The 26869-nt window shown below is 42.9% G+C and overlaps 1 protein-coding gene across 1 annotated transcript; it reads right to left on the reverse strand.

The window, feature by feature from the left end:
- XRCC2 (X-ray repair cross complementing 2) lies at positions 1-26551 on the reverse strand. The gene is made up of 3 exons (XM_044246894.1): positions 26381-26551; positions 12511-12592; positions 1-2862 (listed from the first exon to the last, which is right to left on the reverse strand). The coding sequence occupies exons 1-3, from the start codon at positions 26417-26419 to the stop codon at positions 2141-2143; spliced, it is 843 nt and encodes a 280-aa protein (XP_044102829.1). The 5' UTR covers positions 26420-26551; the 3' UTR covers positions 1-2140.
- Positions 26552-26869: the final 318 nt, after the last annotated feature.

A 26869-nucleotide genomic window follows, 5' to 3' on the forward strand; every position in this document is an offset into this window, starting at 1 on the left:
TAATTTTTTTAAAGATTTTATTATTTAAGAGAGAGAGTGCGCGCATGTGCACATGCCCATGGCGGGTGGAAGTGGAATGGGGAGCAGGGTCCCCACTCAGCAGGGAACCCAACGCAGCGGCGGGTGGGAGTAGAGGTGGAGGAGACCCCTGGAACTCCGCGATCACGACCTGAGCTCAAGACAGACGCTCAACCTACTGAGCCACCCAGGGGCTCCAAGAAATTCTTAGTTTTACTGATCACACAATTATCCAGGGGAAATGAACATGTTCCTCCACCATACAAATATTTGTAAGTTACTTACATGTAACTTGTAATAAAAACCACAAAACTACAAAGTGAAAAAGGATGAACTAGGGATAAAACAGGGCATATTCTTAAATATTTTCAAGTTTATTAGTGGCAAAATCAGATCTGTTGAGGGCATACGGGTGTGAGATGTGAATGACAGAAATGGGACCCAGTGAAACTTGACTGGGTCGCCGCTGGGACCACTACCAGTTTAAATTTTACAGTGTGGCTGAAGGGCAAATACTGGGCCTAGGAGGACTGACTGTCTGACAGCTTTTTATGGTCTCCTGAGAGTTCTCCCTCGACCCACAACAGAAGTAGCTCCTACACCACGACTTGACCTTCATTAGGAGCAGTCCCGGAGGCCCCCTGCGGTGCAGCGAGCGGGAAGGACAGAAGGCAGGATGCAGTGTGCGGCCGCACGGACTGCTGCTGTAAGCAGTGGGAGCCAATCCTACCAGGGCCACTCTGAGAGAAGAACTTCAGTGTCCTCTCACCGGAGGGGTAAGGAAGCTGGCGTGTTCACACACCAAACCCTGCCCTTCACTGGCGAAGGCCTGCCGGCCTGGACCACATGCAGCCCAGAAGCTCGGGCAGCCAGCAGGCACCTCCAGAAGGCCGAGGGTTTTGGAAACTGCAGATGAGCTAGAGGCGGCGCAGGGTCCACGGGGATGACACAGACAGCAGAGGCCACCTCTGTTGTCCCTGCATCGAGAAGAATATTAACTTCAACCTTAATTTCTTTGCAGGATCCTTTCTAAGCCCTTAAAAAGAATCTTTGTCAGGTTAATCTACAGTCGGTTTTTAACTAAATTGGTCACATATAAATGAACACACCCACAAAAACATCACAGTCAATTCTTTCCACTTTCCAACAGGATACTTCAGAGAGGAATGTGACAGATGACCACCTGATACACAGATCGATGAGTGCTCCAGCGTCAATCTGAATATCACATATCGATACAATTTCACCTTTTCTTTGATTAAAATACAAGTTGAGATTTTCTTCCTCTCCATAATACATCACCTTGTGTACCCCTCGAGGTGCATGCTCCCCATTCTGGCCATTCCTTGGCCAGAGTACACAGAGCCCTGTCCAGCTCTCAGCTGGAAATAATGACTCATTGCATGGTATGGCTGGGCTATTGTAAATGGCTAAGAACATACTAGTTACAGTTCTACTACAGTTTTAGCCTTTATCACTTAATGAGGAGATGAAAATGTCAAAAACAATCTTCACAGAATTCTTTGAATGGGTATATTATTTCCCTGTGTTAAAAAAAATTGTACAGAGACCCAACCAGAATGCAACTTCATCTTGGACTCATTCTAACTCCGATCAAAATGCTCTGGCTTTCCATAGTCTTTGGTGTAAAAGGCAGAAGGGCAGGCTCCTTGTTTTCATCCCCTTTGCAGAAATAACAGCTCTACAGAAACATTTTCCAAAGTCACAGCTTCCGAAAGGAGTTACATAGAAGTCAGAAATGCATTTAAACTTTCCTAAACAATTAAGTACTTAACTAAATTCCAGAAATGCGACACAAAGTTAGAAAAAAGTTCATTTTATTCAGGCCGCAATGTGTAGATTATTTAGTCTTAAAACAAACTAAATATACAGTTTAATTATTATCAGCACTTTGATTTATCTTCAACATCCCAAGAACAGAATAAAGTTTTCCTGTACTAGTTTAAGAAATCCATTCTGGGGGGGGCGGAATCCATTCTGTGTAGAAACATTTATATTAATTCTCACAGAGTTTAAAACTTTATTACTGAGTCATTTTAGCCCATTAAAGACTTTTTAGATTTTGCATGATATCCTGAAAAACACTACTGTATGACACGTATCAACAAAACTCAACGCCACTTTCTCCAATAATAAAAATGTGCTTTTTTGAACTGTTACTTTTTAAATGACGTGAAACTAAAGAAAACCGGTTGCTGGTTTTAAAATCCTCTTGTTTGGAGAAAAATATCCTATGCTTCACTACTCGTTGCCATGCCTTACAGAGATAGGGTCTGTAGTCCACATCTGCTTCACCTGGACGGTTAAAGGCAGGCGGAGGCCCTTCTGTCCAGTGTGAGGTTTTCTGCATTAGACTTTGTGTTGTTGCAAAAAGAACTAAGCGATACTCACTCACGAGTTTCTCTAAGAACTGAGCGCATTTCTTCAGGGTGCACTCCTGCAAGTTAACGCTGTCTCCTCCATTGGCGCGGTCTATCCAGTAAAAGGCGGACAGGCTATCCAAGATCAAAAGGCAGAGGGAAGGGTGGCTACAAATCGTGGTTTCTAGGGAGTACAGCGTGAGGAGCAGCTGGGTGCTGTTAACGCAGCTCACCAAAAACAACCTTCCCAGGCACTGTTTGACCATTTCTTCACAACTCTGGGACAGTCTATGCTCGAGAATTGTAACCAGCCGGAGCATATCAAAGCGGTAATCTGTGTCAATAAATAAGACTTCTACTTCCAGTCCCCCTTCGGATTTTGGAAGTATACATCGTGCTGTTAAATGATAAAGCATTTCGGTTTTTCCTGTTCCCTCTGGACCATGAAATTCAAGAATATCACCTGTGTAAAATGTAAAAATGTCAGTCAAAATGCAGCAGCACAGTAACGGTAGGCTACAAAATGAAAAGTCTGCAACAGTGTGTAAAAAGACGTTTACTGGAATGTGAAAGAAAAATTCTAAATCCACTTGTGAAAATGGATCATATAAGCAAATACAAGGAAGGAAGGAAATTAAATCATTAAATTTCACCTCTGAGAAAGGAGCTGGCTATTAATTAGCATCAAGAAAACGTGAAAAACAGAATGACAAGGTGGAAAGGCACCCAAGGAAGTCTCCTGGGGAGGGGTCCACATGCACTCACACTGAAACTGAGAAGCAAGAATAAAGTGCTAAAAGAAGCTACTGACCACTACGGTACACAGCACTCTGCTACTTGATTATCCAACATACATCCTTCCCCTTTCCTTAAGTATAAAACCTCTATTTGGGCGGGGTGCCGGGAGTGGGAGGGGGGCGGGGAGAAGGCAGTGCACTGAGCTAAAAAAAACTATTTTTTTCAGGGACACCTGGGTGGCTCAGTTGGTTAAGCCGCTGCCTTCGGCTCAGGTCATGATTCCAAGGTTCTGGGATCAAGTCCCACATCGGGCTCCTTGCTCAGCAGGAAGCCTGCTTCTCCCGCTGCCTCGGCCTGCCTCTCTGCCTGCTTGTGTGTACTCTCTCTATCTCTGGCAAATAAATAAAATCTTAAAAAAAAAAAAACAACTATTTTTCTCAGTATCCCTTGCAAGGAGGAGTCAGCAGGGATCACCAGAGCCAGGGAGAGACATGAGTCTGACTCTGTTGGGGATTTCTAAGTTTTGCTTTCCTGATTCGGGTGCCACTTCTGCTGTGCCACACCCCGCTCCGCAGGGGAAGCAACCTTCCTGAGGCAGTGAGTGAAAAGGGACACCCGAAGTAGGGTGGGCCCTAAGAATCGTGGAGCAGGAAGACAAGAGGTGCCCAGGACTTTGATGACATGGTGGAACCCCACACCAGCTAGGCAGGGCCTGTGTCTATACCACTTGTGAGGTGAGGAAAATAAGCCTCTATCAGGTAAGCCACTGAGTTGGACTTCTGTCACACGCAGCTGAAATGATCCCTAACTAGGGTTTTTTGGTGCAACTGGCATTATGGGCGGAACAATTCTCGACACTGCAGTTTCATATGTTCAGCTCTTGGGCCTAAATGCCAGTAACAGCCCTCCAAATTTCCAAAATGCTATCGGTTATTCTCCACTATATAAATTTCTTGAAGCTGTGCCCTGCTGGAATGACATCCAGCAGTAAATTATTTTCCCAGCATTATAGGCTGAAGTAAACTACTCTGAACTTCAAAGACTCCAAATATTTTTCTATATAGGTTTCTATACAGGAGAACGCAAATTAAATACCTGGGGAAACTGTCCTACCTCCAGAGCTCTTCAAAACCCACTCCTAACACTGGCCTTCCAGTCCTTGCTAGTTTGTTCCCATTTAATTTATGGCTGAACCACATGACTGGAAACAGAATGGAGATTCTCAGGCCCCAAACAAATTACTAGTGTGGGAGTCCAGTTCCTTTACTTCCTGTTATTACTAACAAACCACTGTAAATTGGAACATTCACAAAGAATGTAAAAAAACGAGCATGTTACCACTATAACATATTTAAGGTACTATGAAACTTCAACCAGTTTCTACCATAATCTTACATGCAATTAAAATTTTAAATAAAAATGATTCCCCGTACCCCTCCCCCCAAAGATTCTAGTCTCAAGAAGTGAAACTATTTTCACAATAACAATTGTTCACTGATACTCTTGCTGGAAGTTAACACAGTAACTAAGTAACTATTCAGGCCAGATGTTCAGTTTACTCTCTCCTACTACTGACTAAGAAGCTAAGCTGAAATCCTCCCCTTACCCACAAGTCAGTCTTTTACTTCCCTGTATTACAGAGAGTGAACTACATGCATTCGATGAAACATCAATGTAGAACAGATATTAATGGTAGAGAAGGAAAGCTGAAAACACAGTTTAGTAAGACTAATCTCAAAACAGTGTGTAGGATGCACAGAGAACACAGTGGGGAAACCAACCAGCAGCCGGCACCAGACCCTCCCTCCCTTCCCCAGAAAAGGCGGCCATGAGGCTCATCCACAGCAACCAGCTTTTCTACGGTGCTTTATGGGTGAATGGGGACAGCCTGATGATAGCTCATTTGACCCTAATAACGACACTCTGAGCGAAGAACGCAAACTTGATCATCATGGCAGTTATCATGCTACGTAATTTTTAAACCATTTTTTAGTTTTACTTAATCTCTACACCCAAGATGGGGCTCAAACTACAACCCTAAGATGAAGAGCCGCACACCCCACAGACCAAGCCAGCCAGGCGCCCCTCAAGCTATACGATTTCCAGCTATTTCGTCGTATTTCCTACGTGCTACTTTAAGGTTGGGACTCTACTATTCTATTTCCAGCACAGAGTACCTTTTGAATGTACTTCATTAGGTTACCTTCTTTTTGAGAACTTCTTGAGAGACATCTGAAAAATGAAAATGTAAGTCCCTATCTGCTGAGGGCTTAAGGCTCCAGAGTGAGCTCTGGAACATGGCATTTTGAAAGGAAGCAAAAGTCGGCAGGGAACCCCAGGAGGAGTGTGGCACTGGTCACCAGAGTCCTGCAGATGTAAAGGCCCAGGACCAAGGCTGGAAACGAGAGACCAACACAGGAGACAAGCAGGAACAGGAGTTCTGTTCCAGAGTGCCCTATGCAAGCCCAGCCCCCTGGCCCAGTGAGTGTGGACACTTCGTCTCTGTCAGGTCTTCGTGCCTGCCCATGTTCAGGAGTAAGGTAGTGACGTATGTAAAGGTTCTTCTCAGAGACAGGGCTGGAAGTACCCACACATCAAACACATAAGGAAAGCAGGAATTTTTAATTCACATAATCACATAAATATCCTAACAAGAATTTAGCTTTCAAAATGCTATGTTAGGTAGGTGTCACAAAATAAAAATGTCCTACAACCCTTAGGGATTTGAGATTCAAGACAGTCATAAGAGCATAGACATAATGATCTGAGAATAAGCTACCAAGCAACAGAGAACAGAAAGCTCAACCTGGTGGGTGAGAGTGAACAAAAAATGAGGAATAGAGGCCAAAACCACAACTCTCGGGATACATCCAGGTTAGAGGAGTCGGCATGAAGACATAAATCATGAATATAAAAATTAGAGGAGGAAAATGACACAGAGCACAAAAGATTTCAAGAAAATGAAAGAGTACTAAATAACATTAAATGAAGCACAAAATCTCTAAAAGTAAAAAAGCGGCAGAGGAAAGTTTGGGAACAGATCCCTGAACTAGTCCTGGATAGCTACCTTGCACCAGTAAATGTGTAGTTTGCAAAAGCACATTTAATATATGTATTATTTTATGAAGCAAACTTCAGAATCAGATGCTCAGGAAAGAGATGGGAGGGCTCTCCAGGGAGCACTGAGCATTCTTCCAAGGATTAGGCTGCAGGGAAGGCAGGGGGCACACAAAGAATTAGAGGGAAAATATGATGGTTTACATTCATTTAAAAAGTAATATTCAACAGCAGTTTCATGAGGCTGAAGTCAAATGAAGACAACCAAAGGTAGGAGAAAGGCAACATATTCTGAAGTAAAAGGGAAGCAACTCCACTGGCCAGAGGGTAAGTGGGAGCCGTCTGTGGGTATTTCTGGAATCCTCAGAATAGGAAAAAAATGAAAATCTAGCCAAGTATTTTCTTGGAGAGAAGGTGGTGCTCATAAACATCTTTCAGCGTAACTCAACAGAGTAAGTCTTTGAAAGCACTTGTTACACGGTTTAACAAGGTTGGCTAAATGCATACATTACTAAGAAACAGATGACGTTAAGTATATGGATTCCTTAGATTCTTGGTTTGACAAGATTGAGATGAGGAAAAGCTTAAGGTGAAATCCTTGGTTAGGAGATTATTAAGGGGTATATAAAAACACTCTTCCTTTTACAGATTAATAGCAAAGCAGTAAAAAGGTCATTTGTAACAACTGGGGAAATAAAATGTGCAAACTTACAAATTACACATAAATATTATCATCACGGTCGCAGATTCCCTATAAATATGTTTAATGATGAAGTCAGTTTTGTTGATTTTATAAACATTTACTGTCTAATCATCACATCAAAAATCATATTCAAGCATGATGTTCTATAGAGGGGCATAGTCCTTTTAGCTGTTTTTGAAGTCCCTATCTCAAATGTTTCTGAGACCTGTTGGAAAAGAAATCATACCCTTGTCCATTCAAAGTATTGCGTATGACAACTTGGGAGTTAAAAAAAAAAAACCCACAAAAAAAACAAAAACAAAAACAAAAAAACCCAAACCTCTCACCGCTACACACACACACACACACACACACACACACACACACACACACGAGAACACCTCTACAGTTTGGCACTTGACAAATTAAGCTAAATCAGAAAATCTGGATGGTTTGGCCTTGATAGTTGCTCTCACAAATAGAATGCTGTAAGGGATCTGGGTAACAGATTGTCAGACTGAGTTTATGAATCTGAAGATCCTTCAAAATAAGGATAAAAAAGAAAAGCCAAAAAAGACACCATCTTGGTACCAACCTACTAACTGTATAACAATATGTTGAATTTGCAGATTACAATCATACGGAAGAGGTAATCGGTATGCACTACTGTATATGGTATAGTACATAGTACTGAGTAACTACTATGAAAAAGCATTTAGAAATGTTTACAATGGAGTAGAGCTTTCTATAATCCCTAACTGTGAACTTCCCCATACAGTTTCTGATAAACTGTTGTTGACAAACAATCCGTGTAATGCCAGTCTTAAGTCTGCTACTGCTCCAGCGGGCACTCATCTAACTAGTTTTACAGCTAAAATACCTACAGTATTTATAAAATATTGAAATTAAGATGGTGTTAATCCAAACTAAGTAAACTTTTTTGTTAGTGACTGAGCACTATGGTGTTTTTCAAGTTTCTACAAATACAACATCTAAGTGGATAAGCGGTGCTCTGACCCATGTTTTCCTGTCAGTTTTATAAGGTCCAACTTTACAATATCCTTTCTGATAGAGTAGAAAGTTCAATCTTTTGTCTAACACGTTTGGTCAAAAGTTGTCTTTATTATTGATAGTTTAGAAAATTGTTTGCTAACAGATCTGCTCTATAAAAAAATAGTAAAGGGAATATTCTAGGCTGAATGAAAGGATAGCAGATAGTTACTTGAACCCAAGAGTTAATAAAAACCACAAGTAAATGCAACTACATAAATATGAAAGACAGTATATGTTTTATATTTGTAATTTTTTTCACTTATCTGACTTAAATGAACTGAATAATATTTTTTTACTTATTTCTTTGTTATAATACATATTAATTTCTTTTTTTTTTAATATTTTATTTATTTGACAGAGAGAAATCGATCACAAATAGGCAGAGAGGTAGGCAGAGAGAAAGGAGGAAGCAGGCTCCCCACTGAGCAGAGAGCCTGATGCCAGGCAGATCCCAGAACCCTGAGATCATGACCTGAGCCAAAGGCAGAGGCTTAACCTACTAAGCCACCCAGGCACCCCAATACATTTTTTTGATTTATTTATTTATTTATTTGAGAGAGAGAGAGAGAGAGAGAGAGATCACAAGTAGGCAGAGAGGCAGGCAGAGAGAGAGGGAGGAGGAAGCAGGCTCCCCGCTGAGCAGAGAGCCCGACGTGGGACTCGATCCCAGGACCCTGAGATCATGACCTGAGCCGAAGGCAGCGGCTTAAACCACTGAGCCACTCATGCGCCCGCCCCAATACATTTTAATTTCTTTGCTGTAATGGCTTTTTAATTTCTTGCATTAAGTCACAATTTTAGAAGTGTTTATAGATCTACGATGCATAGATATATCTTATAACAGCACAAAGGAAGACGGAAGAAATGGAGCTATCCAGTAGCAAAGTATTTATAAAATATGGAAATTAAGATGGTATTAATCCAAATCAGATTATTTTAAATTAAGATATTAATTGTGATCCTCAGAGCAACCATCAGGAAAATAACTCAAGGTTGCCTGGGTGGCTCAGTCAGTTAAGTGCCTGCCTTCAGCTCAGGTCATGATCCCAGGATCCTAGGATCAAGTCCCAAGTCCCACATCAGGCTCCCTGCTCCTATGTGGAACCTGCTGAACCTGCTTTTCCCATTCCCTCTGCTACTCCCCCTTGGCGGGGCGGGGGGGGGGGTGGGGGGACAGGGACACACAACTTTAAAAAGTGAAAGTAATGACCAGGAATAAAAATGGTACACTAGGAGCACCTGGGTGGCTCAATTGGTTAACTCTTGCCTCTTGATTTCTGTTGCGGTCATGATCTCAGTGTTGTGAGATCAAGCCCATGTCTGGTGGGACTCTGTGCTGGGTGTGCAGTCTGCTTAAGATTCTCTTTCCCTCTCCTTCTGCACACCCCCCAAAATGGTACATTAGAAAATATTTAATACAAAAGAAGAGAGTAAAGAAGGAATAGAGAAAGAAAAAAGATATGTCTATATAAAAAGCAAAATGACAGTCATAAACCCTATCTTATCAGTAATTCATTAACTGTAAGTGGACTAAACAGTCCAAACAAAAGGCAGAGATTGGCAGAATGGAATAAAACACAGGATTCAACTATGGCTATCTACGACAGGCACACTTTACCAAGTCACAGACAGACTGATAACAAAACAATAGAAAAAGATATGCCATGCAAATAGTAACCAAAAGAGAGCTGATGTGGCTGTACTTTTACCAGAAAAATATACTTTGAGACAACTGTTACTAGAAACGAGGGGCATTTTTGTTTTCCATTGTGCTAAAAGATGGCATAAAAGTTACCATTTCTAAGTGTACAGTTCAGTAGTGTTAAGTTCAGTCACACTGTTGTACAACATCTCCAGAACTTCCATCATGCAAAACTGAAACTCTATCCCCATTAAACAACTCCCCTTCTCCTCTTTTTCCTCAGTGCCAGGTAACTATCATTCCTGTTTCTATGAATTTGACTGCTTTAGATACCTCATGCAGGTGAAATCACAATATTCTCTTTTTGTGACTAGTTCATTTTACTTAGCATGTCCCCATGTTTATCCATGTAGTAGCATGACAGGATTTCCTTCCTTTTCAAGACTAAATAATATTTCCTCGTTTGCATATACCACATTTTGCTTATGCATTCATCTGTCAATGCACATCTGGGTTGGTCCCATCTCTTAGCTATTATGAGTAATGCCATTATGAACATAGGACTGCAAATATCTCTTCAATACTCTGCTTTCACTTCTTCTGGAGATCTACCCAGAAGTGGAATTGTTGGATCATATATATGGCAGTTCCTCTTTTTTTTTTTTTTTTTTTTTAAAGATTTATTGTGAGAGAGAGAAGAGTGAGCACAGTGGGGGTAGGGCCAGAAGGAGAAGGAGAGAAAGAAACTTAAGCAGACTCTGCACCAAACCAAGAGTCCAACCTGGAGCATGGCCTGTGCTAAAATCAGGAGTTGTTTGCTTAACTAACTGTACCATTCAGGTGCCCCAATCATATAGCAGCTCTATTTTTGATTTTTTGAGGAACCTTCACACTGTTTTTCATACTACCACCATTTTACAATCACATTAACAGTGCAGAATTTTTCTACAACCTCAACAACACTTGTTATTGTGTTTTTTACCGTTACCGTCCTAATGGGTGTGAGGTGACAAAGAAGGACACTTTATAAAGATAAATGAATCAATCCATCAATAAGGTAAAATTATAAACCTGAAAGTGCCCAACAGTGCACAAAGCCCCAGAATATATGAAGCAAAACAGAGAAATAAAGGGAGAAATACACAATTCAATAGTAATCATTGAAAAGTTCAATACCCATTTTCAATACTGGATAGAACAATTAGGCAGAAGACCAAGAACAGGAGACTTAACGCTAATAATCAACCAGAATTATTACAAAACATCACGAAAACACTCAATTCAACTATAGCAGAAAATACATTCTTCTCAAGGGCACATGGAACACATTCTTCAAGATAGATCATATGGTCAGCAATAAAACAAACCTCAATCACTTAAAAAGACTGAATCAGAGAAGTATGTTCTCTGATCGGAAAAGAATGAAAACAGAAATCAGTAATGACAACAAAGTGATAAATCTTCTTGACCTTGACTGGATTAGCCGATGGCCTAGCTATGATACCAAAAGCATGAGCAATAAAAGACAAAACAGATAAATTGTACTTCATCAAAATTAGTAACTCTGTGCCTCAAGGCACCATCAAGACAAGAAGACAACACACAGTGGGAGAAAGTATTTCCAAACCGTATTGGATAAGGGACTTGTATCTAGATTATATAAAGGACTCTTACTACTCAACAACAAAAAATCCATTTTTTAAAAACAGCAAAAGATATGACAATTCTCCAAATTACACATAGAAATTGCCATTAAGCACAAGCAAAGATGCTTAATATCATTAGCCACCAGGGAATGGAAGTCAAAACCACAAGGAGATATCATTTCATGGAAAGCTAGAATCAAAGACAGACGATGACAGTTGTTTGCAGGATGTGGGAAAACTGGTACTATTCTAGGCCTCGCTCCTGGTGGCAAGTGAAATGGGCTTTCACTGAGGCCCAACAGTCCCACAGCGCCACCAAAGGTTAAACCCAGTCACAGCATGAAGCGAACAGTCCCTCTCGTAGGTATTACCCATGAGAACCGAACACATGAATCACAGAAAAGCTCGTACATAAATCATCCCAGCAGCATAATCCATAACAACAAAAAGCAGAAATCCAAATGTCCATCGACTGATGAACGGGGAAAGCGTGGTATATCCATTCAACAACAACCAGAACTACTGAGCCGTGCCACAGTATAAAAGCTGGAAATGTTATGCAAAGGAGCAGAAGCCAGTCACAGAAGACCACATATTGTATGATTACATGAAATATGCAGACAAGACTGGTCTAGAGAGTCATCAAGTACAACAGTCACCACCCAGGGCTGAGGGATGTAGGAGCAAATGGAAGTGACTGCTAAGAGGCACGGCTTTCCTTCTGGGGCGATGAAAATGTTCTAAAATCTATTGTGATGACAGCTGCATACATGTAAATGCAAGTCATGAAGCTGCACGCTTAAATGGGCGAATTACACCTCCACAGAGCTCTTCCACTAACGAGGGGAAACAATGCAGCACAGTATACTCGTCTGTAAGTCTTCCCTAGTATAAAAGTGCTGGGGGAACAAGCGGCCAGGTCTTTTCCCTTCCATAGAAGTAGTAACAGACAACGGCGTACTTAAGGACTTACCTGTGACTCTCAAACTTCTAAAGAATTAAAAAATAAATAAATTTATAGTGACAAAACTCCAACTACTGTGTTGAGATAAGAGAGGTCAATATTTATTCTGAAGATTTTACCAAAGAAGAACCAAATTTTAACTCCTCTGACACAGATAATGAAGACTTAAAAGTGTTCTAGCATGATCTATTTCTCACTTTTTAATTTTGCAGGTTAATCCATATAGCTGTTTGCTACAAGTATGTACATATAAATAAATATATGTTAGAAAAAAACCCTGTTTTATAAGACTTAATGTGTAACATTGTGTTTTGGTTTGAGATTTTTACCAAGTACAGATGAATCTTCATCAGCAAACAGACATGGTTCTATTTCTTTCAAGGAACTTCTACCTTCAAGTCGGGCAAGAAGCTAGCAAAAGAAAAAAAAAGAAAAACTCATTACTTAAAAATATAAAATCTTAGACATCTACATTTACACCATTTTCCAAAGGTCTATAAAAAAGACCCATTTAATTTTGAGGATTTAGAGGAAATTATGAAATAGGAAATACAAGTTAGGAGGAAAATTGTGTTCATTCATTCAGAAAACACTTCCTCATTTGTTTACATATCAAATACTGATGGTATAAAATGAGCCCCAGGAAGACTCTGGACACCAAGTTCAGGGGAGCTTCTGCAGTTAGCAGACTGTCACACATTGTTGCTGGGAGAACTGAGCACCTCCACAATTCCACCAAGAGACGACTGGAAGGTCTGCATTTGGAATTCTCCCTAGACTTTGACACCTCCTCCTGTGGCTGTCTTTAAGACTGCATCCTTTCCCTGCAGTAAACTGTAACCATGAACACACAACCACTTTCAGTGAGTTCTGTGAGTCCTTCTAGGGGATTGCTATACCTCAAGGTGTCCCCCGGGGTCCCCACGCCCCCCAACTTGCAAACAGTGTCAGAGCTGAGTGTAGTCTTAGGGATCCAGAACTTGGGAAAGTCTGCTCCTGGGGATGTCCCCAATTTCACACACAGATGAAGGACTAATGCTCCAAAATTAAATACAATCTTTTTTTTTTCCCTCTAGGAAAAGCACTTGTGCTGATTATTTGAGTTGGATGCTTTTTTCATAGCCTACCCTTTATTTTGAAAGAACAACTAAAAGAAACTTTGATTATACAGACTTTGGTATTTGGCAGACATTTTATTAAAACGAAGAAAGTAAGCTTGTCACTTCAAGAAAACTGCGGGTTAAAGCCTCTGCTTTCGGCTCAGGTCATGATCCCAGGGTCCTGGGATCGAGGCCCGCATCGGGCTCTCTGCTCTGCAGGGAGCCTGCTTCCTCCTCTCTCTCTGCCTGCCTCTCTGCTACTTGTGATCTCTGTCTGTCAAATAAATAAATAAAAATCTTTAAAAAAAAAAAAAAAGAAAAAGAAAAAAAAAAAAAAGAAAAAAAGAAAACTGACAATATTTGTTGCCAATGGTAACATTTGAATTTTAGAAAACTCACCCTCCACTGTGACCCTGACAGCTTCCAGAAACTTAAGATCCTTTATGGGGAAGACATCAATGTTTTAATCAATGTGATTTTAAAAAATAATTATTTAACAAACACGCCAATTCTTAAAAGATCTGTGTAATTCAGCGAACCATTATTTCCAAATGACCAATGCATGTTAAACCAGTCCTGGGTAAAAGATTCACTCCAAGTGTAAGACCAATAAATCAATGGTTTTAACGTATTTAAAAAAAAAAAAAAAAATCACGGGACACCTGGGTGGCTCAGTGGGTTAAGCCACTGCCTTCTGCTCAGGTCATGATCTCAGGGTCCTGGAATCGAGCCCCACATCCAGCTCTCTGCTCAGCAGGGAGCCTGCTTCCCCGCCCCCTGCCTGCCTCTATGCCTACTTGTGATCTCTCTCTGTCAAATAAATAAATAAAATCTTAACAAAAAAAATCACTAACATAATTTTATATTCTACATTGCAATTAACTTTTAGGAAACTAGTATCTTGTCACGTTTTGGTACAGAATCAAAGAAGTAAACCCACAATTATCTAAAAAGACCTTCAAATACTCCTTTTTCCAACTATACATCGGCAGTACTTTATGTTGTTCTGGTTGAAGTACAACAACATTATAAGAGTCTTAACATACTTCAACCAGAACAACATAAAGTCATAGACTGGACACAGAAGAGAGGAGACCCCAGTCAAATTCTATTCAACCGGACACTAAAACGAGACCTGCAAATATGTGAAAGAGTGTCACTCCTCATATTTTTTGCTTAGGAAAATATAGCTATTTTTCATTAAAATACTTATAATACTCAAAGAGTTTATAACTGTCACTTGTATATGAATGCAAATATTTAAAATTCTAAATTTCTCCCCGCAGCTCTCTCTCCAGAGCCCACCTGCTCCAGAGATCTCTCGAGAGTATATTTCGCTTTACTTTTTTTTTTTTTTTTTTTTTAAGATTTACTAAAAGAAGATAAAGGGGTGCCTGGGTGGCTCAGTAAGAACACAAGCAATGTACTAGAATAACATCTGTGAAGTCACAAGTAGGCAGAGAGGCAGGCAGAGAGAGAGGAGGAAGCAGGCTCCCTGCTGAGCTGAGAGCCCAATGCGGGACTCGATCCCAGGACCCTGAGATCATGACCTGAGCCAAAGGCAGAGGCTTAACCCACTGAGCCACCCAGGCACCTTGTATTTTCGCTTTAATAAACTTTCTCGCTTCTGCTATTCAATAAATAGATAAATTTCTCAGTTTGACTGACAGATAAAACCACATAAACAAAAGCTCTTTTGGTGACAGATATTAACTGCACTTATTGTGATCATTTTGCAACACAAACAAGTATCAAACTATTATGATGTATACTTCAATCTAATATAAGGTGGTAACTACTATTCTACCCAAAAAAAAAAAAAAAAACAAAAAAACCCACAAAAAAAATGCGCAAAAGCTCTTTGAAATCCTCAATAATTTTTACATGTGTAATGCATTCCTAAAGCCAAAAATTGAGAACCACTGAGTTAGATGGTGAGTCCAGCTTGAAAGACAAGACAGAAACTTTCATGAACAAGATGAAACACATAAAATGACTTTAAAATGTTTTAAAAAGGGCGCCTGATGGTTCGGTTGTTAGGCGGCTGCCTTCGGCTCAGGTTGTGATCCAGGGTCCTGGGATCAAGGCCCACATCAGGCTCCCTGCTCCACGAGGAAAGAGCCTGCTTCTCCCTCTCCTGCTCTCCCGCTCCCCCTGCTTGTGTTCCCTCTCTCTCCCTGTGTCTCTGTCAAATAAATAAAATCTTTAAAAAAAATGTTTTAAGTAGCATGTACTAACTATTCTCATCAGAATGGCTAACTTGGGAAATAACTCCAATTGTTTACTCATCGTCACTCCTCAAAATATTTCAGAATTCTCCACTGTGAGAATTCCTGGTAAGAAAGGATTCAAGAAAGCTTTATATTGGCAGGACACTTGGACAGAGATGGTATAACTCCTCTTATCCAATTGGCTAAGTTAGCCAGTTTACATCAAATTTTCCACTATTATTAAAAAATCAAATTCATTTTCAAGGATGAAAACTTCCCACTAATATTCAAAATGTTTACAATGCCAAAGCAGAGTTTCTTTCAAATAAATAAACTTAAAAAAAAAAAAAAAAAGGAAAATACCCTAAAAACCTGACATAAACTATTACAGAAATTAAAATTAATCATGTCCAGATTTAAGGAATGAATTAAAAGAAGCCAGGCATAAACAATCTGGAGTTTCTGAAGGACAAAAAAGAGTCGAAAGTGTCCAGGGAAAAAGGAACCCCAGTAAGTTCTGTTAGAGAAGACAGTTCAATCCTTTTAGGGAAGATTAATACACTGGGCAATTACAGCTTGGTGACGGATTTCTCTTGATTCTCTCTGCAATCTTTCTGAGGCCAAATTTCCTATTTAGAAAAGAAGGCAAAGTGGACACAACAATTTTAGTCTATTTGGCAGTTTCACTAATATTGTTAATTAACAGATTTGACATTTGGTTTGTAAATCAGTATCTTCTAGGTTTTATTAATTTAACAAAGTCATCAACTAATAGCTACTATTTGTGCTTACTATGGTATCTGCAGTACCTAATTTATATACATTATCTCTTTTAATTGTTATAGTAACTATTTGTTGTCTTTCTATTTTTCAGATGAGAAAACTAGTAGATGCCAGAGCCAAGACTTAAGAGATCTCTTCTGGCTCCCAAAGGCTGGAGTTCCGCTGGGCTCCAGTGCCTCAGAGTCAGTATCACGGAGTCTAATAAAATCTGAGTACAGAGATAAAATAGTTTCTGGATCTACTAAGCTGATCCAAGATCCTGTCTAGGCAATTACCAGACCTCTTTCAACCATCTCTGTTAATACTCCCCTCAACGGCAACAAGGAGCCCTCCAAGTTTTCAACGGCAGCTTTATTACCATAACAATATAACCTACAAAGGGGGCACAGCCAGCCACCGGTAACCATCTCGGCCAAGTCAACGTGGGGATACACAGATGTAGCAGACACAGTTTCTATCTTCAAAGAATTTAACAGGAGAGAGTGAAAAGTTTACAAAAATGCAATACAGTACAGTGGCCCCTGCAGAAGAAATACAGGCAGGGTGCTTGGAAGGTGCAGGAACCTAACGCCATCTGGGGCAAATCTTCCCCCAGGCCCCATCAGTGACCTGGGATCTCCTGGAGCACAGCACCCCTCCCAACATTCTTTCCTTTTGTTTAACCACACCCTTAAGTACACCTTTAGGGCATAACGCCCTGACCTGCCCCAGAGCCCAGACTGACACACGGCCATCAGACATTCTCCTCTTGGGTGGTCCCACGGCAGCACTCCCAACCTCCAGGGCTAGAAAAGCCAGTCTCAAGGGTGGTGGGGTTGAGAAGATTCATTCATCTTGAGGCTACCCCGAGACAGGATCAATCAGGAAGTCTTCTCACATCAGGCTGCGCTTGCCAGCCTTTCTCTTCAGTCTTACGGTCAGTTCTAATTTGTGGGAGGCACCCTTAATTTTGAACAAGAGATTAGGCATTTAGTTCTTTTATATACGTACAAAATGCACACTGATAGAGAAATGTTTTTCTTCCTACATGGAATGTCCTTTGCCTATTCTCTTTTAAATTTCTAAGGCCAAGACCATTCAACAAATGATAATAACATACATTCTTCAAGGCCGCCTCCTTCCCTGAAACTACTACTCCTTTACTTAGCACATTACCAGCCCATCTCCTCATCTGGATGTAAAAGCTCAAAAGGAAAAGCACCTATTTTGGCTCACAACAGGCTCCAAAATGCTTTTGTCTGGCAGAAACTCAGTGGCTGCCTACTAAAAGGTAAACAGGACATAGGTAGGCAGGCTTGGGAAGGATGGAGAGTGTAAATGACCTCAAACTATTTCCATTTTCATGTTTAGACAGTATGCAAACTTACACCAAACAAAAGTCCATGAGTATTCATGTCCTCGAAGTTCTTTATACTAACAAAAGTCCATTTCCAATACCATCATATACCTTCAATAAATACCTAGTAAGCAGTACCTATCTAGTAAGCAGAATACCTACCATACAGATGTTTTTAAAGACCATACAGATGTTTTTAAAGACCATTCAGTTGTGGAAAAGCTTATACAAGAGCAGAAAGAAGAATATAGAGAGCAAACTAATTAGAAATTAATGGCATTAAGGTAAATACACACACACAGCTCATTTAGATAAAGGTTCGTTTTCCCTGACCTTCTGTAAATAAATTTGTCTGCAGATAGACCCCAGTAGTAGGGTTGCAAACCGGTTCAGTATAAAAGGCTACCTAAGGTGCATCGGGTGGCTCAGTAGGTTAAGCCTCTGCCTTCAGCTCAGGTCATGATCTCAGGGTCCTGGGATCGGGCCCACATCGGGCTCTCTCTGCTCAGCAGGGAGCCTGCTTCCTCCTCTCTCTCTGCCTGCCTCTCTGCCTACTTGTGATCTATCTCAAATAAATAAATAAATAAAATCTTAAAAAAAAAAAAAGGCTACATAAAAGGGCTCCTGGGTGCTTCAGTCAGTCAGCCATCTGCCTTTGGCTCAGACCACGATCCCAGGGTCCTGGGATGAAAAGCTCAGCTTCTCCCTCAGTCTCTCCTCTCAGTTTATGCTTTCTCTCTCAAATACATAAACAAAAAAAATTTTTTTAAAAAGATTTTATTTATTTGACAGACAGATCTCTAGTAGGCAGAGAGGCAGGCAGAGAGAGAGGAGGAAGCAGGCTCCCTGCCGAGCAGAGGGCCCAATGTGGGACTCGATCCGAGGACCCTGGGATCATGACCTGAGCTAAAGGCAGAGGCTTTAACCCACTGAGCCACCCAGGCGCCCCACATAAACAAAATCTTAAAAAAAAAAATAAAAACAAAAACAAAAACCTACCTAAAGAAGCAAACATTCTGAACCAAATATTCCCACCTCTGCCCATAATAGACCTGGATTTCCCAGCTATAAAATAAATACAATTCTTAGTTTTACTACTCATAGTAGTAGAGGACATTCAGGCAAAAATGTGTAACTATAACACAAGAAATGAAAGGAGTTGGAATAAGGAAGCAAGGGAAAGCAGCAGCTAGATGAGTATGTATGTGACTGATACAAAATTTGGATCTTATGGTAGTTCCATAAATTCCTCTTCACATGGGAAATTAGGCTCCTCTGCCACTTTGAAAATTCAACTGTCCTTCAGGGCAGAGTACTAGGCCTGGCCCTTCAATCAAGCTGGAAGAAAAGCTAATGCTTTTATAAAAGCAATCATCCTGTAAGAGGAAAAGGAAAAATAGATACATATAAACTAGAGCAAAAACTACCACATATACGGAGCAACTGGGTGGCTCAGTTGCTAAGCATCTGCCTTTGGCTCAGGTCGGGATCCCAGAGTCCTGGGATCAAGCCTCACATCAGGCTCTCCACTCAGCGGGAAGCCTGCTTCCCCCTCTCCCATGCACACCCCCAAAAGCTACTACATATATATCTGACAATTTAAGCAGCATGAATTTCTCTTTTTTAAGTTTTTAATTCTAGTTAGTTAATACTAACTGGTTTAATTCCAGTTAGTGTTGCATTAGGTTCTGGTATACAATACAGAAATTAACACTTCCATACACCACCCCGTGCTCATGGAATGCTGGAATGCGCACTCCTTAATCCCCACCACCCCTTAATCCCCACCACCGGGTTCACCCATCTCCCCCACCCCCACCCCGCTCTCCTCCCCTCTCTAAGCCAGTTTGTTCCCTGAAGTTAAGAGTCTGTGTCTTGGGGCACCTGGGTGGCTCAGTGGGTTAAAGCCTCTGCCTTTAGCTCAGGTCATGATCCCAGGATCCTCGGATCAAGTCCCACATCGGGCCCTCTGCTCGGCAGGGAGCCTGCTTCCTCCTCTCTCTCTCTCTGCCTACTTGTAATCTCTGTCAAATGAATAAATAAAATCTTTAAAAAAAAAGAGGGGCGCCTGGGTGGCTCAGTGGGTTCAAGCCTCTGCCTTCAGCTCAGGTCATGATCCCAGGGTCCTGGAATCGAGCCCCACATCCTGCTCTCTGCTCAGCAGGGAGCCTGTTTCCTCCTCCTCTCTCTCTTCTCTCTGCCTGCCTCTCTGCCTACTTGTGATCTCTATCTGTCAAATAAATAAATAAATAAAATCTTTAAAAAAAAAAAAAAAAAGTCTGTGTCTTGGTTTGTCTCTCTCATTTTTTCCCTTTGTCTTTTAAGATTTTATTTATTTGACACAAAGAGAGCATGAGCCAGGGGTGGGGAGGGAGAGAGGACAAGCTGACTCCCAGCGGAGCAGGGAACCCAATACAGGACTAGATCCCATGACTCTGGGATCACCATCTGTGCCCACGTCAGATGCTTAACTGACTGAGCCACCCCGATGCCTGTTTGTTTTATTTCTTAAATTCTTTATTTTTTAAATTTAAGATTTTATTTATTGGACGGAGAGATAGCACAAGCAGGCAGAGCAGCAGGCAGAAAGAGGGAGCAGCAGGCTCTCTGCTGAGCAGGGAGCCTGATGGGGGCTCCATCCCCGGACTCCAGGATCATGACCTGAGCCAAAGGCAGCCACTTAATGGACTGAGCCACCCGGGTGCCCCTATTTTTTAAATGAATGAAATTACATGGTATTTGTCTTTCTCAGACTGACTTACTTCGCTTATCACAGTACTCTCTAGCTCCAACCATGTCACTGCAACTGGCAAGATTTCACTCTTTTTTTATGGTTGAGTAGCAATCTGTTGGATGTATACACCACCTCTTCTTTCTCCATTCATCAATCTATGGATATCTGGGTTGCTTCAGTATCTTGACTATAAATAATGCTGCTATAAACATGGGGCGCAGGAATCCCTCTGACTTAGTGCTCTTGTGCTCTGTAGGTAAATACTCAGGAATGCAATGGCTAGATCGTATGGCAGCTCTACACTGAATTTTTTTTTTTTTTTTTTCTGAGGACCCTCTAGGCTGTTTTCCCTAGTGGCTGCACCAGTTTGCATTCCCACAACATACACAAGGGTTCCTTTCTCCGCCACATCCTGGCCAACACCAGTTGTTCAACGCCAGTTGTATTTTGTGCTGCTGATTTTAGCCATTCTCAAGATGCGTAAGAAGTATTAACTTCTAGCAGAATCTGTAAGGACTAAATTTTAAATTTATGATATCCCACAAATGAGTAATTCCATTAAATGCATTCTTCAGATTTCATTAGGAAGTTATACCAAACTGCTTCAAATTTTCACTTAGATAAAACAAATATAGGGACCCCTAGGTGGCTCAGTTGTTTAAGTGTCCAATTCTTGACTTCGGCTGAGATCATGATCTCGGGGTCGTGGATCGAGCCCCATGCTGGGCTCCAAACTCAATGCAGGGCCTGCTTGAGATTCTCTCCCTCTCCCTCTGTCCCCACTCGCGCGCTCTCAAATAAATGAATAAAATCTTTAAAAAAAATCAAATAAACACAGTCCCGAAAAGAAACAGTAGAGCATAAAATCAATATTATAGGAGTTTAATGTTGGCAGAACACTTTTCTCACCTTGCATATGAGAACTCTGCCGGAGAAACACTTCTGGCATATTCTCCTATCCTCTCATTCCCCCTCCCCCAGGGAAGATCTTCTAATGGGTTAAGAGCAGGTACCCAAGGATCATCCCCTTCCTCCCCCACAATGGCTTTCCTACAGTAAGTACACATTCTGCCGTGTTCCTATACTTTAGTCTAAAAGGAGCACTCAGAAATGAGCATTTGGCAACACAGGTTGGCTAATAACCTTACGAGAACTTTTAGTGGTCTAGTGGGAGACCGAAGCCTGATCACCACAGGCTAGAGAGAATGGGAGGGAGATTAGGAAGTGCAGACCCGAGCACAGACTTTGCTGTGCTGAGTAGTAAAGGAACGGGGCTGGCTGAGAGAGAGACATCTACAGAGGTTTTCTGCTTCCTGTTTATTGCTTTATGTTAGGATACCAATGGAAATTATCAGTGAAAATGAAGATTAAAGCTGCAAAAAACTGGGACTCCTGGGTGTCCCAGTTGGTTAAGGGTACTGGGATCAAGGCCTGCATTAGGCTCCTTGCTCTGACAAAATTTAAAAAAAAAAAAAAGAAAGAAAGAAAGAAAAAGAAAAAACAGAAGACAGAAAAATGACCACAGGAGTGGGGATATCTGTAGCAGTGAGCTCCTTGAGGAGGAATGGGATGGAAGAAATCCGTATCCTAAGTGGAGAAATTGTACTTTTTTTTTTTTTTAGATTTTAGGTACGTATGTATGTTTGTATTTAGGCTGAGCCCATGCTCGAGTGCCCACGCTGGGGGAGGAGCAGTGAGGGAGGGAGAAAGGACCTCAAGCTGACTCCCAGCTGCACGTGGAGTGCAGGGTGGGGGTAGGCCCTCTTCAGCACGGCCCATCTCAGGATCCTGAGATCGTGACCTGAGCCAAAACCAAGAGTCAGATGTTTCATTGACTGAGCCACCCAGTCACCTCAAAATTGCAGTTTCTGTTCTTTTATTTTATTAAAGATTTTTATTTATTTGAGAGATAGTGAGAGAGAGACAGCATGAGGTGGGGGAGGGTCAGAGGGAGAGGCAGACTCCAGTGAGCAGGGAGCCAAATGTGGGACCCTTCCTGGGACTCCAGGATCATGACCTGAGCTAAAGGCAGTTGTTCAACCAACTCAGACACCCAGGTGCCCTCGAAATTGCAGCTTCTTAGAAACAAAAATATTTACTCTATTTTAAGGAGGAAATTCAGAGAAAACCTGTGCATATATTATCAAGACAGACTTCATGAAAACAGAGGAATCGCAGTATTAATATGTGATAAAGCAGACTTCAGAGGGAAGAAAGTTGCTAGAGACAAAGGGGGACATTACAGAATGAATAATAAAAGTATCATTCCACCCAAAAGACATACCATCCTCAATGTGTAACATATGAAGCAAAACTAATATAGGTGAAACGAGAAATAGACAAGCCCACAATTATATCTGGGACCTTAACAGTCACCTGTCAGCAAAGGAAAGCGTTACAAACAAAATTAAAGATACAGAAAATCAGAACAAAGGAGATCTGACTCATGTATGTAAAACACTGCACCCAACAGCAGCAGCATGCATGTTTTTTTCAAGTGCCCATGGGACATCCATCAAGATAGATCACATCCTGACCCATAAAACAAACCTCAAATTTAAAAGAACTGAAATCATACAGAGTATGTGCTCCGACAATGAAGGGAACAAACGAGAAATCGGTAACAGAAAGACAACAGGAAAAATTAAGGGAGTTCCTGGGAAGTTTTTTGTTTTTGTTTTGATGACCCACGAAGCAAGGCAGAACGAAGGGAGAGGGAAGAGGAGAAAGATATCAAATTTATCTACTAAAGTAACAATTACTGAGTGCTAACTGTGGGCTAAATCTTGTTCTAAACACTGGGACTAAAGGAGTAAACTCAACAGACAACAAAGTCTGCTCTCATGACCTTTAAATCGATATCAAATGTCAGGTGTGATAAGAAGAATAAACAGGGTAAAAGAATAAAGATTAACAGTAGGTTAAAAAACAGGTTATTATACTGTAAACTGTAGTCAAATGCTGGTCTTTAATTGCAGGGTTCATTAGTAAGTTTTACACATGCTACTTGTCCTACCATAGTTCTATCTCTAGAATACATTAAAAGAAAGTATTTTTTGCAACTTTATTTTCTTGGAAGACCCTGTATGAAATGTCTTTTCCCTACTACTCACAAAATGTGGGAATGGTTAGCTGTTTTTTGAAGCTGTAATTCTAGCGAGTTAAAAATTTAAAGTAGTTGTTTGTTGGGCTCACTTGCGACTTCCGTTCTCAACACGAAGCCTCCCAGTAGAATCTGTAAGGTTCTGTAGCATAATACACAAGGGAAGAAAACTGTGTCCAAACAAATTAAGCACTAGCCAGAGTCCTGCAGAACACTCCGAGTTTCACTTAGCTGGTTTTGTTAACAAAAAGGAAAAAGAATAAAGTGGTACCTATTGCCCAGCTCCCTGCTCTCCCCTCAGACCCTCTGTACTCCAAAGTAGTGGGAGCCAAGCAATCTGGCTAAGGGTCTCTGTGCAGACATGGAAGGCCAAGGATATGTTGCTAAATTTGATTTGGCTGTGCTGGGCTCCCATTTTTTACTTTTTTTGAAGGATTTTATTTATTTATTTAAAAGAGAGGGAGAGAGACCGAGCACAAGCAGGGGAAGTGGCAGAGGGAGAAGGATTAACAGGCTCCCCACAGAGCACAGAGCCTGACGTGGGGCTTGATCCCAGGACCTGAGCCCAAGGCAGACTGATGCGAGCAAAACCCCTGCGTCCCGCCAGGGGGTCGCAACGTAAATGAAAGAAAGGGAGCGAGAGAGAGACAGATATGATGTAACTCACTTTATCTTTATTGGGACGAGGTCCGCACCACAATCGTTGCGGTTTGGCAGCTCGTCAAGTTGTCACGATAAGGAGACGACGCCTCACAATCTAGACAGAGAGGTCACCGCAGAAGTTGAGACTGGGAACCAGCGAGTGGTTGGCAATGAGACTGTCGGGGCGCCGGCAGCACCGGCGATGATGTTCTCCCGACAGGGAACTCGCTTCGCTCAGTCCAACCCGATGCCTCTTTTTATGTACTGTGCTAAGTCTCCTTCATAAACATATTACATCACTTGTTTTTCTCATGCTTATACATCAAAACACACATAAACGCGAAAACATGTTTTTGCAACATTTTTGCAATATCATTTCACTGGTCAAAATATTTGCAGCTTATTGCTCTACCTTCATCTTTATCACCACACACACATTAGTCTTATCACTATACACACATTGGTCTAGGCTTACTTGCTATGCTTGTTTATCTGCTATAAATGTTTTTTACTTGTTTATGTTTAGTTGGAGTAGGGCAGGCTTACTCCGTTTTCATTTATTTATTTATTGCATTTATTAATTAAGGGTTCACACTCACTACACAGACCCTCAACTGACCGAGCCACCCAGGCGTCCCAGGGCTCCCAGTTGTTAGATCCTAGGCTGGATCTGACTGCAAAAGTCAAACCTGGGGACGCCTGGGTGGCGCAGTTGGTTGGACGACTGCCTTCAGCTCAGGGCGTGATCCTGGAGTCCCGGGATCGAGTCCCGCATCAGGCTCCCAGCTCCATGGAGAGTCTGCTTCGCTCTCTGACCTTCTCCTCGCTCGTGCTCTCTCTCACTGTCTCTCTCTCTCAAATAAATAAAATAAAAAAAATCTTTAAAAAAAAAAAAAAAGTCAAACCTGTGTTTAATCCTGGTTTCAAACGATCATGTACATAAGTAAGGTTTTAACTGTAGTGGTTCTAGCAAGGGTTGGTAAACTGGCCAGCAGGTTAAATCCAGAAAGTTTAAAAATAAGTTTTATTGAGCACAGTCATGCTGATTTGTGCCCCCCTCTGCGGATGCCTTCACATGAGAACTGCAAGGGTAAGGGGTTCTGACGGAGCGCGCCCTGACCTGCAAAGCCCCAATACTATCTGGCCCTTCACAGGAAACATGTGTGGACTCCTCCTAAGATTAGCGCTGCTTCTCGGGGGCCCGGGAGGCTCAGTCGGTTGGCGTCTGCCTTCCGCCCAGGTCATGATCCCGGTCCCTGGGATGGAGCCCCATGTCAGCGGCCTGCTTAATCGGGAGCCTGCTTCTCCCCTCCACTTGTTCTCTCAAATACATACATAAAACCTTATTATTATTTATTTTTTAAAGAGTCTTGTTTCTGTCCCTCATCTTTCTTCTAACCCACCTCGCCCATGTCTCGGGGCTCAGGGCCCAACTCCCGTCTCCCTCACTCGCTTCGTTCCACTCGTCAGAACCACCCGCAGTTCCCTCAACACCCACGTTACCGGCTACTCCCCGCGACCGCCGCCCCCTCCTCGCCAAACCCAGCTCACGCGGCCCCTAAAACCTCAGTCCCTGCTCCCCTGACCAGGGCCCCGCGCTGCCCCCCGAAGGCCGCGGTTCCTCCGCGTCGGCCTCCGCCACTGGTTCTTCGGGCAGACGTCGTTCCTTCAGCTCCTCGTACCCGTCCCGTGACCGGTGACCGACACGCAGGCCGCACGGGATACCTGCCGGGCCGTTTCTGAGCAAAGCCTCGCAGCACCTGCCCAAGCCGGCGCGTCCGCGGGCGCCCCGCGCCGGAAACGCACGCGGGAGAGCGAGCGGCCGGGGCCCCGCGCGGGGGCAGGCGGGAGGCCCCCTGCTCCCACACCGCCCGTCCCGCCCCTGTCTGCAGACCGTCCGCCCGCAGGCCCCGCCGTGTCCCCGCTTCCGCCGCCCGGCTGGCCGCCCCCGACCGCGGGTAGCCCGGGACAGCCCCGGCCCCGCGCGGCCAGCCGACCGCAGGAGGCGCACAGCGGCCGGCAACACGGGCGCCTCCCTCCGCCTCCGCTCGCCCGCGCCAGGCAGCCCACGCACGTCCGGCGACTCCCAGGGCCGCGGGCCGGCGCCGGGGGCTCAGGCGGGAGGGGCGGGCGGGGGCCGCAGTCCGGCGCGGCCGCCTTCCCTCCGCCGAGCGCCCCGCGCGCCCCCGGCCCGGGCCCCCGCCCCGCCTCCCCCGCCCTCCCGGCTCCGTCGCGCGCCCCTCCCCTGCCCGCGTCTCCGCCGCTCCCGTCCCAGACCCAGCGGCTCTCACCTGCGTCCCAGACTCGGCCCTGCGGAAGTCACTACACATCGCCCCGAAGGCTGGGCGAACCGGGAACTCAACTTTCCCGCCACCGGCGCCATTTACCGCGAGCGGCCGAGGCCTCGCAGCCAGTCAAACGCGCTAACCCGCTGACCCGGGCGCGAGCATGCGCACTGCGCCCGCCCAGCGCCAGGGAGGCGAAGGGCATGCGCAGTACTGTGGCCGGGCGTCCCTCGCCCGAGTGACTTCAGAGTCCGTCTCCTAGGAGACCGGAGACAGCTGGTGATTTTTTTCTTGTCTCAGAAACTTCAATTCGTTTTCATTAGGTAAAACTAGCAGCATGTACTTTTTTTTCTTTTTTACTATAAACAATACAGTTACTGAGTACGAAGGGCTTTTTGTCCGTTTGTGGGTTAAAAGCCCCCGGCTGGCGATACATGTGATTCAGAGTTAATTCTGAAAACAAAGAATTAAGACTGAGTTTGAAAGAATCTGTGT

This window comes from Neovison vison, chromosome 4 (genome assembly GCF_020171115.1).
Source record: "Neovison vison isolate M4711 chromosome 4, ASM_NN_V1, whole genome shotgun sequence".
In the NCBI taxonomy this organism is placed as follows: Eukaryota; Metazoa; Chordata; class Mammalia; order Carnivora; family Mustelidae; genus Neogale; species Neogale vison.

Bases quoted from the DNA above. Each gene is read 5' to 3' on its own strand.
- XRCC2 (XM_044246894.1), bottom strand. From the start codon at position 26,419: ATGTGTAGTGACTTCCGCAGGGCCGAGTCTGGGACGCAG. The intron at 12,593-26,380 runs GTGAGAGCCGCT...TTCTTTTGCTAG, and splicing joins GGGCCGAGTCTGGGACGCAG to CTTCTTGCCCGACTTGAAGG. The intron at 2,863-12,510 runs GTAAAAATCTCA...CATTTTACACAG, and splicing joins TGAAGATTCATCTGTACTTG to GTGATATTCTTGAATTTCAT.